This window comes from Micromys minutus (genome assembly GCF_963924665.1).
Source record: "Micromys minutus genome assembly, chromosome: 10".
Taxonomy (NCBI): Eukaryota; Metazoa; Chordata; class Mammalia; order Rodentia; family Muridae; genus Micromys; species Micromys minutus.
Genome location: NC_137979.1, coordinates 14565496 through 14583276, shown reverse-complemented (window position 1 = coordinate 14583276; position 17781 = coordinate 14565496). Strand labels below are relative to the sequence as shown.

Sequence of the window (17781 nt, the reverse complement as noted above, 5' to 3'; positions counted from 1 at the left end):
GGGCTATAGCTACAGGCAGTTATAAACTACCATGTGGATTCTTGGAACTAGACTTGGATCTTCTGAAAGAACAGCCAATGCTCTTAACCATAGATCCATCTCTTCAGCCCAGTGATAGGAATATTAATGGATGCTAATGGGACGTGGTATCTCATAGCCATTTGATGTTCATTTTCCTATTAATTAATATTAGGTGCTATTTCACATACCTTATTGTTAGAAAAATATGTAGCTATGATGTGTTCTTCTTTTAAAATTGTGATTTGTGTGTGTCCATGTGAGAGAAGTGTATGGAAGCTTTAGAGGTTAGATGTCTTTGTATTTGCTTCTGTCTCCCTGTCGTGGGCAGACTGTCTAGGACTTTGAACGAGGTAACAGACAGTTACCAAAACATAGAACTTGTTTGGTGAATCCTCATTCTCATTATATTTTCTGGACAAATGTACTTGTATATAATATAGAACATCCCTCATTTTTTTGGCAAGCTTGGTATAGTTATTCACATCCAGAGTCTCCTCCTTAATGGCAGACTCCTGGGTTTCTTTGAGTGCCTTAGGGGCAAACTTCTTGAAGCCCACTTGAAGTCATGTGATTCTGAATGTAATGGTATATTCTTGGGTCACCAACTCTTTGATGGCAGAATGGTCCTTTTTCTTTCTACCCTTCTGCTGGAGCTATTTATTCTGCTTGTCTCAAGTTGAAGCTCTACCTATTTAAGTTTTTAAGGTGGGTTCTTTCATTGAAATTGTAACTCCAGCAATTTGCCCATTTCTTGGCTTCCTCTAGGGGAATCTTGACTCAGTTCCTTATGTCTGTGTGGCAGGTGTAATGGACTGAGCCATTTTTTTAGCCCCATATGATTAACTGTTCTTTTGGGTCATTTGAATTCTTTATGAATTTTGCATATTAGGTGTATATTTGTGAACATTTTTCTGGTTTACTGTTTCACTTCATTCATTTTTTTTCTGCAGAAACTTTTGAGCTTAATATATAATCCCAGTTATTTATTTTTGCATTTGTGGCCTGAGATCTTGTTATGTTAGCAAAAAATCATTGCCAAGGCCAGTGTGCTGCCTCTGTGTTCTCTGTCTGGCTTTATATTTAATCTTTTTTTATTTTCAGTTGATTTCTCTGTGTTGTATGTCTAACTTCATTTTTTTTTTTTTCTGTATAGAAATCCATTTTATCTAGCATGATGCCTTTTCCCCCTGCTGTGGTCTCTTGCTACTCCTGTAAAAGATTAGTTTAATGTATATGTTTGGATTACTTTTGGGTTTTCTGTTCCTTTCTGCTAGTCTGTAAGCTTTTAGTCAATACCATGTTTTGTTTAGTTTCAAATATGTATGGGTGTTTTGCTTGTATGTTTTTCTGTGCAACATGTATGCAATTCCTTTGGAGGCCAGAAGAGGACTTTGAGTCTCTAGAACTGGGGTTATATGTGGCTGTAAATTGCTACCGGGGGTTTGGAATCAAACTTGGGTCCTCTGAAAGAGCACCCAATGCTTTTAACTATTAAACCATTTCTTCAGCCCCTCAATATGTTTTTTATAATTATATTCATGTAATATAATTTTAAATAAATATGTTTGATGCCTTTCACAATTACTTTGACATTTGGGGTATCTTGTATATGAGTTTAGATTTTAGAGTTGGTTGTGTGTGTGTGTTTGTTAAGAAACCCTTGCTATCGATAACAGTATTTGTATATTACTGTAACCAATGGATCTCAATCTGTGGGTTTGGGACCCTTTTGGCAATCCTCTGTCCTGAAAAATACTTACATTATGATTCATAACAGTAGCAAAATTACAGTTGTGAAGTAGCAATGACTTTTTTTATGGTTGTGGGTGGCACAATATGAGGAACTGTATTAAAGGATCACAGGATTGGATTAGTTAAGAACCCCTGGTGTAGGTAATATGGACATTTAAACAGTATTCTACTGATTGCCCGTGAAATCTCTCAGAGGGTAATGGTGCTTGCTGCAAAGCCAGATGGCCTGAGTGGGATCCCCAGAACCCACATCGTAGAGGAAGAGAACTGTCGCTCAGAGGTTGTCCTCAGACCTGCATGCTCACAGTGTGTTCTGGCACATGTGTGCACACATTAAATAGTCAGTCAACATGGTGTTCTTTCTCTTTTGTGTTAATTTTCCTTTTTTAAATTATTTAGCAAATACACAAACACATTTAAGAAGGAAAAGGACTAAAAAAATCTTGAATTAAAAACATAAGGTGTACAATTGTTGCCAGAAAATTGAAAAAGATTCAGGGAAGGAATTAGAAAAATCTTGAATAACTTGACTTTCTATTTCCTAACTTTACTCTCAAAGAAATAGTGTTGAAAAGGGAAGGAAGTCATTAAAATTCTCAGATTTAAATGGGGTGATGGTAAATTACTTATTTTTATAATTTTTATTATGTTACTTGGTTTCTCAGCTGCTCCATGAAGGGCACTCATGATGGGTCAGTTTGTAAAATAATAGGCTGTGTAGGCGTGTTTTACAAGTCTGTCAAAGTGGAACAGGATATCAACAAAGAATTTTTCTTCTTGCTCACCCCTTATGGCAGAAAGTATGTAGAGAGCTATGCCCTTCACAATTTGTGGTACATAGCAGGCAAGCACATGACATTCAACAAGACAATTGCAAGGAAAATTCACTGGAACAATTTTCACACCAAAGAGAAGGTTTAAAGTAGGGCTGCCACAGTGCTCCTGAGCTAGAGAAAATAGAGGACACACTCCTGTTTAAATTATTAAAATTGGAGGAGAAGTAAAAGAATAGGAGGAATTCAGGAAATGTTCAGGTCCTTTTCAGGGTAGGACAGAGTCTGATTGTAAATGTGAATAGAGCTCAATCTAATGTCTGGAGATAATGACTGTAGCTTAGAGTTCTGAGAAAAGAAATTGAGATTCAAAAATATTCTACCAAACAAGATTAAGCCTCCAAGCAACAGGTAGGTACTTTTAGATATGAAATCACTAATTATTGTAGAATTAGTAGGTTATGGAGTTAGTTAAACAAAGAATCAAAGCCATGGTAAAGGACTGGTAGTTATAAGCCAGTGTAAGTGTAAACAATTCATAGTAAGCAATATTAAATGTTCACTTAACTTTTAAATAATGGATTTTTTAACAGATGGAAATACGAAACATTGACAGAGTTAATAATGGCACAGCTTGCAAATACATACACCTTAGTGTGTTTAGAATCTTTAAAGGCATGCTTTTGAAAAGTGTACACAAAGTGATTTTCTACTTTTTGTTGTCCTCTGAGTGTAGCCCTGGCTGTCCTGGAACTCACTCTGTAGACCTCCAGGCCAGGCTGGCCTTGAACTAAGATCCACCTTCCTCTGCCTCCTGAGTGCTGGAATTAAAGGTGTGGGCCACATGTGCCTAGCTTTCTTGCTCTTACTCTTTGGTCCATATTATCTTGATTTTTAAAACAAGATATCTTGACTCTTAAAACATTAAAAAGAAGTCTGTGTGAGGCTGTAGACATGGCTCAGTGGTCTTGTAGAGGACGCAGGTTTGGTTTCCAGCTTCCATATCTTGGCTCACAGCTATTATAAACTCCTGGATTATTCAGGTACTGGTCATGCATGTGATGCACTTATGTATGTACAGGCAAGCATTCATCCACATAAAATACAAACATTTTTTTTTAAAAAACCAACCTGTGTATGCATGTTCACATTTGAGTGGGCAAGTGGCCATCTGTTTATAGATTCTGGTGATCTGAGCTCAGGTCCTTGTGCTTGTATGGCAAGTGACATCTTAGCTCTTAAAATGGACTTTTTGACTATATATATATTTTTGTAATTTAAATAGTTTTACAAATAAAAATCTGTATTAAGCTTTTTATTTATTTGTCTTTTTTTTTTTTAAAAAAGTCTTCCTGGGGCTGGAGAGATGGCTCAGTAGTTAAGAGCAGCACTGACTGCTCTTCCAGGGGTCCTGAGTTCAAATCCCAGCAACCACATGGTGGCTCACAACCATCTGTAATGGGATCTGATGCCCTCTTCTGGTGTGTCTGAAGACAGCTACAGTGTACTCATATATAATAAATAAATCTTTAAAAAAAAAAAGTCTTCCTCTTCATCTCAAAGAGACATTCTGTTAGAAGTATTAGTGTTTAGGTGATATTCAGGTGTATCTAACTTTTTGACATTATGACATAACTTTGTTATCTACAAATGTGTTGTGTCTCATGCATAGTTATCCTGGGATGCATATTGTGTATGGACAATGAGTTGGGCATGCCTGAATATTATTCTGGAGTAGTTAGAGTGAGCAGCAATTCATGTTGAAAGTAAACGTGACCTTTCATTTACTCTGAAGTCTCACTGGGATATTAATAAGGGTTTAAATGTCACTTAACAAATTTCAGGTGTTTTTTGCTTTGTCTTTATTTTTTTGGGGGGTATGTATTAGGCCTCAAGAAAGAAGAACTGGATATGAACAATTTCACTCAGGACCCTCACCGGTGGATCATGATTCCTTGGAGTCCAAGCGTCCACGCCTGGAGCCAGTTTCTGATGCCCATTTCCAGCGTGTTAGTGCTGCGGTTTTACCTGTAGTTCACACGTTGCCAGGATTGAGGTCATCTGTAGATGCTAAGAAGGTAAATGTTTGGTTTTTTTTCCTCTATGGAACTTAGGTTTGTAATGTTTATTATGTAACTAGTTTTAGGCAGAGCACCTAAAAGAAAAGCCAGCATTCTAGCAGTCTCTAAAAGGCTAGTGCTATGGGAGTAAATGTGGTGTTAAATAAAACTACAAACCACAGACTGCATGCTTCAGATTTCAAAATTGGTGGTACCTTTGACTTTTGAGGAGTTCAGTAATTCTCATGCATTGTTTGCTGTACTGTAAAATGTGGTCAGTTACTGAAGACTCCGCTTTGTCACATTTATTTGATCTGTGTGGTGGCAGGGAGGGCTTATGTACCATGGCATGCATGTGGGAGGACCGCTTTTAGGAACCAGTTCTTTCCTACCGCATGGGTCCTAGGATTGAACTCAGTGCATTAGGATTCTTGGCAAGCACCATCACTGTGTTTTGTTTCTGGGGAAAGTTTTCCCCCCTCGTATTGAGATTAGAGTGTCCATATCTAGTCCCAGTGGTCTGGAGCTCACTATTAAGATTAAACTGGCTCACAGAATTTCTCCTGCCTCTGAATTTCCAGTACTTCACAATGCACAGAGAAATTTGTGAGATTTTAAAAAGCTCTTTTAATTTATTAACGTAGGATGCATAGGTTCATAGGATAAGTTTATAGAGTTATGTAAGTATCACACACTTAAGCCTTGGGTTTGATTCCCCAGCACTGTATAAACCAGTCATGGTGTTGTGTGCGTCTGGGTTTTCCTTGGCCTGTCTGGGATATATGAGACCCTGTTGTTAATTTTTTAAAGTGAAAAAAAAAAAGATTTCAAAGGAAAAAAATTCTGTAAATTTATACTTTAAGAATGACAACCTCCTGTTCTCTTTAGTTAATTAAAAGCTGTTTATAGTTGTAGTGTACAGTGTGATATTTTGGTCCATGTACATTGTGGGATGATTAAATCAAATAATTGACATAGCTATCACTTTGATTTTTGTTTTTTGTTTTTTTTTTTGGGGGGGGGGGAGGAGGGTGTTGAGGGGGATGTTGGGCTTTTAAGACAGGGCTTCTTTTTGTATCCCTGGCTGTTCTGGAAGTAACTCTGTAGACCAGGCTGGCCTTCAATTTCCAGAGATCTGCCTGCCTCTACTTCCCAAGTGCTAGGATCATAGGTGTGCGCCACCATGTCTGCATATCCATTGCTTTATGTACCTAGAGTCATTTTTGTGTCATAAACACTTACAATCTTAGCAACTTTTAAGATTTATTTATTTATTTTATGTATATGGATGCTCTATTTACATGTACACCTGCATGCCAGAAGAGGACATTAGATGACATTGTAGATGGATTTGAGCCATGACTTGTTTGCTGGGAATTGAACTCAAGAGCTCTGGAAGAGCCAGTGCTGCTGAGAAGTCTTCACAGCTGCCCACAAAGCATTATTAATTGTAGCTAAACTTTTACTTAGCTGCTTTAAATATTAAATGTTTTATGACATTTTGAATAATGTATTAACTTAAGACAGTATTTTTTGAGATTCAATAAGTTTTTCCTTGTGTTTATTACCTTCTCTTGTGAATGTTTGTCTCTGTTATGCTCTTGTTATATTGTTGTAGTTATAGTTTTGATTATCTGTTTTATATCATTAAATCTTTACATTAGCAGATGTTTTGTACAAGTGAATATTTATTTTAGAAAAAACAATTTAAGAAACTCTCCAGCAGGCATTATTCTTTCCTTTCATTTTTTTGTGATATGAGGGCCTTATATACTACTCTAGCACTGAGCTGCATTTCTACCTGGTAACATTTTTATTAAACTATAAGTAAAAATTGTGATTATCTATGTGTGTGTTTGTCTGGATGTGGGCACGTGGAAGCCGGAACAGGACTGGGATGCCCTGGAGCTGGGGTGTGGAGTGCTCAGTACCATGAACCTCCTAATACGAGTGCCAGGAACCCAGCTTGGATCCTCTGCAAGAGCAGTAGGCACTCTTAACCTTTCTTTCCAGCCCCAAAATTATTTGGTGTGTGTGTGTGTGTGTGTGTGTGTGTGTGTGTGTGTGTGTGTGTGTGTGTGTGTGTGTGTGTGTTTTGCTTCTCTTTTTCTATCATGTGGATTCTGTTAAACTCAGGTCAGGCTTGGTAGTAAGGGCCTTTACTTGGTGAGCCATCTCACCTTGTCTTCCTCACTGTGGAGTCCAGGGTACTTTCTTGTAATAATCCTTCTGCCTCTTGTCCTTCAAAGAACTTGGATTATAGATGTAAGCTACCACACCCTGCTACTTGTTTATTTTTGTACAAAGAAGTAAATCTTTTTAAAAATTTTATTTATATGAGTATACTTAGCTGGTTTCAGACACACCAGAAGAGAGCATCAGATTCCATTACGGATGGTATAACCCACCATGTGGTTGCTGGGAATTGAACTCAGGACCTCTGGAAGAGCAGGCAGTGTTCTTAACCACTGAGCCATCTCTCCAGTCCAGAAGTAAATCTTGTTTGAATACTATATGCTCTGGTGTTTTTCAGGGTTTATTGGTATTTTTGTTTTGTAATTATTAATGCTGTGTATGTGGATTTGTACAAATGTCTGAAGTATGTTTAGGGCTATTACAAAAATTGTTGGAAAATTTGAATTAATCCCAAGTAACTATTTAGTGACTCCCCTTTTCTTTCAAAGATAAGATCTCACAGTCCAGGCAGACCTAAGATTTGCTTTTTAATCAAGACTGGCCTTGAACTCCTAATCTTCCCCCCATTCCCTTCCTAGTGTTAGGATTAGAGGCATGAGCTGTTATGCTTGGCCTCAGTTAATCATTTCTTCTGAAACTCAAGTCAATAACTCATCCAGTAATATCTAAAACCAAACATTATAACAGTCTTAAGTTATAAAAGTAAATTTAGTTTTTATTTCTGTAAGTAAACCATTTTATTTCTAAGAGATCAGAATACTGTATAGTAAAAATGTTGCAACTTACACAGTAGCCTTTTTAAAAAAGCGTGTGTATGGAGTATGTACACTCATGTTTGCATATTTGTATGTTTGACAACTTGTATATGAGTGTGTATGTGCCTTTCTTGATAGCTCTTCATTTTCTTTATGGAGGTGGGATCTTCACTAACTCATCCATTCAGCTAGTTTACCTAGCCTGCTTACTCTGGACAGTTTTGTCTCTGCTTTCTGAACATTGTGGTTATAGGTAGTCTCCTTCATCTGCTTGGCCATTGTAAATGTGTACTGGCAATCTGAATTTCTGTCCTCACTTTTGCATAGCAAATGCTTTATCCTCTGAGCCATTTACCAGCCTCAATATATAGTACCTAAAACACCTGAGCCTGGGGATTTTAGGCAACATGTTTTATAGCATGGCATCCATAGCACAGAGGGTGTGTGTATGTCCAGGAACTACTGGAATAACGCTGTAAATCCAGTATGGCAAGTACTGCCAGAAACTAGGCTCTTTAAACAGTTTTAGTTAATGCTCATTCAGACACCTCTCATTATTAACAAAGTTTTCATGTTCCTCCATTTAATTACACAACCCCATTGGGGTCATGACCCATATATACTTTGAGTTTTTATACTTTAAAAATTAATTTAATGGCAGGAGAGATGGTTCAGTGGTTAAGAGCACTGACTGCTCTTCCAGAGTCCTGAGTTCAATTCCCAGCAACCATGGCTCACAACCATCTGTAATGGGATCTGATGCCCTCTTCTGATCTGTCTGAAGACAGCTACAGTGTACGCTTGTACATAAAATACATCTTTAAGTAAATAAAATAAATAAATGTAACTTTAAAAAACTAACTTAAAAGTCAGGAAATATATCTATAATTTATTTTCAGGAAGTTAGCCAGAAATGAAACAACTGTGTGTGTATAACGAAAAAGCAAGCATAACAGAGAACCAATGAACCTACATGAAAGATAAATGGGTGTTATTATGTTTTTGTGTTTTATGTATACGGAGTTGGTATGTTGGTATCATATGTATATGTATGTTGGTATCATATACGGAGGGAGTACAATCTCTTTGTGGTAAGTTAGTAATGTGGTGAGCCTCTGAGTTTTGAGATATACCACACTGTGGAATATCAGTATTAAAATGTTTGGGATTTGTAAGAAAGACTTTGCTGCACTAAAAGGAACAAAATTTAAAAATAATATCTTCTGACACGGAGTAAATTATCTCACATACAATTTACAGCTGTAGAAAGAGTATCTTAAAACTCATTCATTAAAATGTGGCATGCTAATCATTGAACATGAGTTATTGCCAATTTGTAGCTGAGAAAACATGCTAGCAAAAACTTCAGTAACCTTAGGTCATGTCTTCTGAGTTAGAACGAAAATGAAGAATTCCTAACTCCTCTGGATTTCATGGTCCATTTACCCTGTTCTCTTCTTCCTTTGTATCCTTCCTTTCTTTATATTTCTAAAAATAAACTCTTAAGTATATTATGAAAAACATAGACACATATACATAGCCCCTTTCCTCAAAAAAAGAAATCTAATTCTTATTTTAAATAGTTGTTAGGCTGTTCCAATACAAGGCTGTCAGCTCAGTAGCATGTACTGATTACCACGCATGTGCATGCATACACACAAGTGAGTGAGAGTGAATAAGAGAGCAAGAGAGAATCTTCAAAAAGAGTAGTAAGTGATATATTCAAACTGTAACAGTCGTATAATCATCTATGTGTGTATATTTGCAGGTATGCGTGAATATGAAAGTTGACTACCATAAGAGAAATAGCTGTTGCAGGGCAGGAATGCTGTCTGCTCATGTCACCCCAGGCGCAGTACTTGGCGTATTCCCTTCATCATTGCAACCAGTAAAGGCTGTTTGTGTGCTGAGAGACAGAGACAGACAGACTCTGCTGTGTTTTAAAGTTCATGTTTTCTGTTAAGACACGCTTTAACATTGGCTGTTAGTGAGAAGTAAATTTTTATGATTTTTCTTCTAAAGGATTCAGCATTTGAAGGCAAACATGAAGCTCCATCCTCTCCATTGGCTGGGCAACCATGTGGAGATGATCAAAATGCTTCACCTTCAAAGCTTTCAAAGGAAGAATTAATACAGAGCATGGATCGGGTAGACCGAGAGATTGCAAAAGTAGAGCAGCAGATCCTTAAATTGAAAAAGAAACAAGTAAGTGTGGCACTCCTGTTTACTATAGTCTGTGTTCTAGAAGATGCTATGAGAAGCCTTTTATGTGCCTTAAGTTCTGTTTTCTGTCATTGCTGGTCATTTCTTTAGTTTCAATCCTTCATTTCTCCTGCTGTACTGTACTAACCTGTACTAAAAGATAGAATGATACAGTATGGCGGGAGTTCTCAGCCTTCCTGATGCTGTAACCCTTTAATACAGTTCATGTTGTGGTGACCTCAACCATAACATCATTTTTTTGTTGCTATTGTTGTGAATCATAATGCAATTATCTGTGTTTTCTGTTGGTCTTCGTCAATCCTTGTGTCCTATGAAAAGGTTGTTCACCTTCCAAAGTGGTTGTGACCCACAGGTTGAGTATAGAAGATGGTTTTAAGGTTGCTTAAATGGTAATTTTATATTTCTACTGGCTGAACATTTGCTTATCAGTTTGTGCATATCCTTGTCTTTACATGATAGGTTTTTTTTTTATATAACATTTTGATGTAAAATAGTTTTTACTGTGGTTTTAATTACTTTGCATTGTCTTGATTAGAATGAGACAACTTATTTTTATGTTGGGGCTTACTATATTCCTTATGTACAGGTAGTCTCATTTTGTTTTTCTACAGTTAATTTTCTAGCATGTCATTTCACTTTTTAGTAGTTTTATTTGAGGAGGTAGTTGCACTTTGTTTTGTTTTTGAGATAAGTGCTCAATAAATACGTTGCCTAGGTTGACATTAAACTTAAGTGATTGAATTGATCCCCCGTGTAGCTATACTGTAGAGCCGTTCTACCAAAGCTGGATCAGTGAAGCACCTTTTAAAATTGGGATGTAATTCACACCACAGTATTTATTCTTTCAAAATGTGCAATTAAATACTTGCATCAGTAAAATTTTGCAGGTTGTCACTACTATTGAATCTAGAACATTTTTATCACTTTTAAAGAAACCCAGATTTGTTCAATCTTAATCTCAGTTTCTATCACTTCCTATCTTCTAGAGTCCACTTGCTTGTTATTGTCTACGTGAATTTCCTAGTTAGGTAGAATCCTATGACATTGTTTTCAAGAATTGCCTATGTTATATTTACATCAACACTTAAAAATCATTACTGACTGGTTCTATTGTAGAATCATACCATATTTTATTCATCTATTCATTAGTTGATAAACATTTGGTTTGTATCTGTCTTTTTTTAAGATTTTTTTATTTATGTATATGTGTGTGGATGCCTTTAGAATTCAGACAGAGTATTCAGTTACTGGGGTAGGAGTTAGAGGTGGTTATGGACTTCCTCACATGGATGGTGGGCACCAAACTCAGGACCTGTAGAAGAAACCATCTCTGCAGCCCCATACCTACTTACATCTTAATTTTATTTTAAACTTTATTATAAAAATATTATACATTTTTATAATAACTATATAAGTAAAACACACAAACTGAAGTTAACCCATTTTCTTCCATGGTTACTGTAAAAATATTATGTTGTCACATTCATGTACCAGTTTTTATGTGGATTTTTTTTCCCAGTCTTCTTGGATATATACATAGGAGGAGAATTGTTGGGTCATATGGTGAAACCATGTTAAGCATTTTTAAAGCTATACATACAGTTCAAATCACCCTCAGCAACACTGTCTTCCATATCCTAAGAGGATGGTCCATTACGCCCCACTTTACACATTTCTTGACTTTCCAAATCTAGAGTTTCCAAATCTGCATTCGTCCAGACAAAAACATGGTCAGGCCTATCACAGTCCCTGGTACCAGTGTTTATCTTAAGAGATCCCATTGCTGTGAATTGACACCACGACCAAAGCAACTCTTATTAAGGAGAGCATTTAACTGGGGCTGGCTTACTGGTTCTGAGGTTCAGTCCATTATTATCAAGGTGTGAGTATGTCTGCGTCCAGGCAGGCATGGTGCAGGAGGAGCTGAGCCAGGAGCTGACTGTCTTCAGGCAGCTAAGAGGAGTGTCTCAAAGCCCACCCTCAGTGACACACTTTCTCCAACAAGGCCACACCTTCTAATAGTGCCTTTCCTTGGGCTAAACATATTCAAACCATCATTCATGGGTTTGGAGCCTAGTGCTCAGGCCATTAGGCACTATTTCTTTCTTATCTTTCCTTTCATATTTTAGTAAGATCTGACCACATATTATTTCTAAACTCTGAAAAAGTTAAACATTGTAATTATTTTGTTAATGAGTGTTTAGCAGAATGTAAACATTGGTGAAATCAGCTTGATCTAGTGGAGATATTTGTGTGTGTGTGTGTGTGTGTGTGTGTTTATGTTTATGTGTTTACCTGTGTAGTTTTCTTTTCTACTGCTGATTCAAGATTTCCTCTTTTGGTTTTACATCTGTCTATATTAGTATTATTTGCGATGTTGAATTGCTAAAAATGTGTGTGATTATTTTTCTTTAAGCTCTTGGACCCTGGAGGCCCTTGCAGAATAAATGCTTTTCCTGTGGAAGCAGCAAGTGCACAGTCCCTGTGCTCTCTCTGCCTAGTTAGTGACCTGCAGCAGGGCCTTAACATTTCTTTCTGGGTTCTTTAGCAACAGCTAGAAGAAGAAGCAGCTAAGCCCCCTGAGCCGGAGAAGCCTGTGTCCCCTCCTCCTGTGGAACAGAAACACCGTAGTATTGTCCAAATTATTTATGATGAGAATCGGGTAAGTTTACATTTCCTCTGACAACATAGGCTTTTAAACCTGTTTGACTTTATTTTCCAGTATATTTCTGAGTATATTCTATTGTAATCATATTAAAATGTGAGTTGCTTTGCCTTATATATTATATAAATATTACTCACTGATTAGAATTTTGTTATCTAATTCTCCTATCAAACACATATTGCTATACAAATTGGATAGCACATAATATAAAACAGCCATTCAGTAGCTTTTTGCTTTTACTTATTTATTTTTTAGACAGGCAATTACCATGTAGTCCCAGATGGCATGGGGCTGTATAGACTTGGCTAGCCTCTTAAGTTGAAGCAACCTCTTGCCTTTGCCTACTAAGTGTTATGTATCATTATGCTTGCTAGCAACTTTTGTTTTTGTTTGTTTGTTTTGTTTTGTTTCATTTCAAATCAGGGTCTCCCTTTGTAGCCCTGGCTAGCCTGTGTGGATCAGGTTGGCTTAAAACTCACAGACCTCTGCTTGCCTGTGCCTCTTATACTAGGACTAAAGGTGTGTGCCACTCTGTCCTCTCTGCATGCTTGCTAATATTTGCTTAAGGTGCATTTACTATCAAAGCCTAATTGGTCACATTTCAGTACAAATGACCTTTGGATAGAGGAAAGAAATTTATTATTAGCCTGAGAGTTAATAACTGGGTTATGGCTGACCTTAAAAAGTTCAGTGTGGACTTTGACCTTTAGGTGGATTTTGTCTTTTTATTTTTTATTAAAACAATTTCTTGTTTTATTCTCTTAAATTGGAAATTTTCACCACTTAGGAAATCTAGTACATAGTTCTGTAAGTTGTGTTTGTAATGACAGTGTTGGTTTCTGATCGGTAACTTGGCAGTTAAAGGGAAACTTATTTCACCTTAATATAAAGAAAACATTGCATCAAAGAAGCTTAGCAATGAACTTCTAGAAGACCTTAATCTAATAATAGAGTTTAAATATTATGGAAAACAATAGCTAATGGTAATCATAAAGTGAAAATCAAAATTATTGTTTAAATTCATTTTCTTTGTTCTAAGTTGATTTATCAGAATATGTTTTATACAGATTGTCAGTAGCATAATAGCCAGATCTGAAAGTATATTGTCCATATGCAAAGCCACTCTTAGATGAGGTATGCTATAAGATTGCTAGCTATTTCAGAACAGTAACTAGTTCTCTTAACTCCTTGCCAACCCTCCTCCCAGGTGAGCCCCTTCAAACGATTCCCAACCATTCCTTCTTCAGTCTGCTTAAGCAGTGCCTCCAGTTTTCCCAATGCCAGCAGTTCCAAATGATAACAGCCGTTCTGGCCTCTCTGCCCAGCTCAGCTTCTCCTGGCTCAGCTGTCTCTTAACCATATCTTCTCTACCATCTGCCTTCTCTTCTCATTCAGCTAGCACAATTCACTTTCTCCATCTCAGGTGGCCTTTTAATATCTTCTCCTATTCCCAGAAATCCAAAAGGCAATCAACACTATGTACTTTGGTGGAGTATGTATGTCCCTAGTGTGTCTAATACCTCATTTGACACTAGCATTACTATAACCAGTCTAAGGAGAGTGAGGCAACCCTATCAATACTTATATAGGCAAAAATAAATTAGATTGTTATCAGATTTTCAACAATATCTTAGGCCAGGAAGAAAGTGGAACAGGCTTAAGAGACTTAAGTAAGGTATGAAATATGAACAAACAGTAAGAAGGCTTATAGAAAAAGTCATTGAATAATAAATAGTTAATAGAAAGAAATTAGAGAATTTGTTCTTATTAGCTCTTCCTAAAGAATGGCCAAGTGAATGAGTTTTAGGAAATTAAGATAAGAGAGATTTTAGGAAAAGGACTAGCAGTATAGACAGTTTACCTGAAGAAGCAATTCTAAATAAGAGTCAAGAATACATGATGGGTGAAGCTCTGTTTTTATCTAATGCAGATATAGAATGGCAGGGAAAAGTGTCAGAATGGGAAATATATTAAAAATACTTTAAGGTGTTCTGTGACATTATGGTGCTAGAATATTTGTATTGCTAATCTGAGCTTTTTATTCCAATGATGTGTTCTACAGTAAATGAATAATTTTGAAGTCCCATCCACACAAAAAAGTAGGTGCTAGGGAGATGCTTTAGTCTGTAAAATGCTTGCTGAACAAACTTTAAGATGTAAATCCAGATCCCCAACATTAAAGTTTGTGTGTGAGAGCATTTACCTGTGATCTGAATACTGGGAAGTAGAGATAGGAAGATTTTTGGGTCTTGCAGGCCATCCAGCCTATCCAAATTAGTGAGATTCAGGTCCAGCGAGGGACCCTGTCTCTTCTCCCCCCAAAAGTATGCAAAGCAACTAAAGAGGACATAGGATATAAGCTTTTCCACATGCACATGTACCATATACACTTTCAAAAAGTAAGGTGGGAAAGAGGGGAAAATGGAATTCATCATTAAAAAAAATAGAAATGTAATCTTGAACTCTTACTATTTGCATAAATAGAGAGTCATATATAAAGTATACTCCTATGCTGGTTAAAGTATAGACAATTAATTCCTAATTGGTTGGGCTTAGAATGGGCACAGTTTATTGACTAGCCAGAATAAACTGCATGAAGATGCATCTGATGAAGTTGAAAGACAGTAAGGGAAAAGAGAGATGGGTACCACCTCATGCCATACCCAGAAGAAGGTTGTAGTTCAGAACAGACAGTTTGCTCTTCGTTTGAGGGAAAGGGAAGGTTTATGGTATACTTCTGGTTTTTAAGAAATACCTGTCAGAGTCTGGTGGTGGCAGAGCACACTTTTTATCCCAGCACTCAGGAGGCTCAGGCAGATGGATCTCTGAGCTCAAGGCCAGCCTGGTTTACAGAGCAAGTTCCAGCACAGCCCGGGCCAAACAGAGAACCTCTGCTTCAAAAAAACCCAAATCAAACAGAAAAGAAAAACCCTTCAGGAGTACATTACTAGGGCTAGTAACCTTCTTGGCCAGTTTTTGACCTCTATGTTAAACCAAGAGAGTGGAGCTGATAGACAAACTAAACTTGTTTTAATGTCTAAGATTTTAGTCTTAGTTTATTTTAAAACAAAATGGATTCAGTGATACTTAGTGTTATATTTTAAAATAAACAATTGTACACACTAAACAATTTTAAATTAGCGAATGTTGTAGTTCCCTAATTGGGATGTGAAGACAGAAAAGTACTAAGAGATAGATCTGATAGAGAACTTAGTATGTGTTTTTTATTTATATAAATGTTTTCATTAGGTAATGAGATAAATGTTTCTTAATGCCTGTCATCAAAGCTGAAACTCCTTTTAGACTCTTTGTTTTGATCTTTTACTTTTGGTTTCTTGTTCCTTCCACAAACAAAGAATAGCTAAACTTTGTCTCAGTATGAGATTTAACTTCCCACATTGAAATTTTTTTTTTCATGTATGAAGAATATTCTTAACTTACTCAAAATACGTTTTCTTTCAGGTGCTTTCTTGGTACACCCTACTGCTAGTCTGTAGTTGTTCTTCTGTAATTCTATAATCATAGCAGGTGGTCCAGAGTAGTGGAGGGACCTCCTCAGGGTACCTCTGCCAGCTCTGTGCTGCCAGCTCTGTGGTGCTGTCCTCACCATGCTGCCTTTTGTAAGACTACACTGTTTCTGCAGCTTTTTTAAAATGAATAACCTTATCTGTCCTGTGCCATAAGACAGAAGTATGTCATAGTAACAGAAATGTATCTTTTACGTATTCCTTGTGTAGTGTCTTTAAGTGCTTCTTTCTGTTCAGATGGAAGGCTATCCTGGGACTCAGAAGCCATGTAACCATTCGGCTCTGAGGCGAGAAGGTATCCCAGTAGAAGGGCATCCTGAGACAGGGGAGCTCAGGAACCACACAGCTCTGAGGAAGTCTCTGTCGAACTCCCTGGGGTGGGGATCCCCAGCTGAGCTGAGGAGCTCAGGAGCCTCAGCCCTGCTTGCTCTTCTCTTCTTCATTGCTTCTTCCAATGAGAGAGTCACACCAGTCAGGATATCTCATAAGAGAGGTTTATTGGAGGCTCCAAGGTGTGGAAGGACAAATCCAGGAATGTCTGCCCTCTGCTCTCAGGAGTTGGGACAGCAGGAAATTGAACAGAAGCCTATATTTTCTGGGGGTGGAGATTTTTCAGGGCAGAGATTTCCAGATTGAGGATTGGTAGAATTTCAGGTCCTGAGTTTGAAGAGTTCAGGGTTTGTTTTGTTTTTCCAGGGATTGGTAGTTTTTCTTCACCCACTTTTCCTTGCTTCAGGTCCATGAGTTAGGGTGGGAAGTCCTCAGCTGGCTTTTGCTGAAGCTCCATCTCTGGAGAAGGCTGGAGAGAAGATGCTGCCACTGTGGACATCTCTGGCAGCGGTGTTTTACCAAGGCTATAGGCACAGGCAAGAAAGACATGGCCACTGTGGTCAGCTCCTGTGAAGGTTTTAGGCTGAGAAGATATGGGAATTCCATTTTTATGGGAGCTGCCATTTTTGACAACTCCTGGGGCCTTGTGTGTGGGGGGGTCTTGTTGTAGCTGTAGGCTGGAGCAGAAAGGAGGGACTGACAATTACAGATTTGAGCATCTTGGGGACTACGGTGCAGACTCCATTTACTTTGGGAATTATGCTTGTTGCGACACAAATAATAGACACCATTATCACATATAAGATCTTCCCTCACTTACAAAGTTAGTGGGAACTGCCTAAAAGGAGACCTTGAAATCTGGCATCACAAGAGAAGATTCACCTTGGTTCGTGTTTAAACTTTAGACTTCAGCTTGTTTTCCCTCTAAATGAACTATTCTTCTGAACAACTTTTAAAAAAAATTGTGAGTTGCTTTATCTCTGTTTAGTTATATATTCCCCAAATATTTGTAGGTGCTCCAATGTCAGAATAGAATTCTGTAAAATAATCGTTGTTAATATGTAATGGAGAAGATTGTGAAAATAGTTTATATTTTGACTGGATGGTTTGCCACATGGCACAGAAGAAAAAAATGCTGGGCTGAGGGCAACTGTTGAATCAGATCTCTCTCCTTCCATGGATTCTTGGGACCAGAATCAGGTCTTAACCGACTTCTATTCATCAAGTGCTTCTATCCACTGAGCTATTTCTCTGACCTTATCTAACATTTACCAGAAAACTCCCTCCCTAACAGAGGGAGTTCCATTAAGTGTTTTTAGTACCTTTACACCATATTGTTTTGTCTGTCTTCAGGTAGTCTAGTGTTTGTCTTATATGTGAAGAACACTTGTACTCTAACATCCAGCTCAAGTATTTTATTTTCTCTGTGAGTCTTTAGGGAATGTTTTTTTAAACTGGAATTAGTTATTTCTCCCCTAT

At 37.4% G+C, this 17781-nt stretch overlaps 1 protein-coding gene across 25 annotated transcripts in view; it reads left to right on the top strand.

Moving 5' to 3' along the window:
• NCOR1 (nuclear receptor corepressor 1) overlaps positions 1-17781 on the top strand; it is a 127996-nt gene that overhangs the window by 26374 nt on the left and 83841 nt on the right. For all 25 annotated transcript variants that reach the window (XM_080923441.1, XM_080923440.1, XM_080923449.1 and 22 more), the window contains exons 4-6: positions 4435-4624; positions 9580-9762; positions 12329-12442. In XM_080923441.1, coding sequence (XP_080779567.1) covers positions 4435-4624; positions 9580-9762; positions 12329-12442 — 487 coding nt within the window. The remainder of the gene's footprint in view (positions 1-4434; positions 4625-9579; positions 9763-12328; positions 12443-17781) is intronic.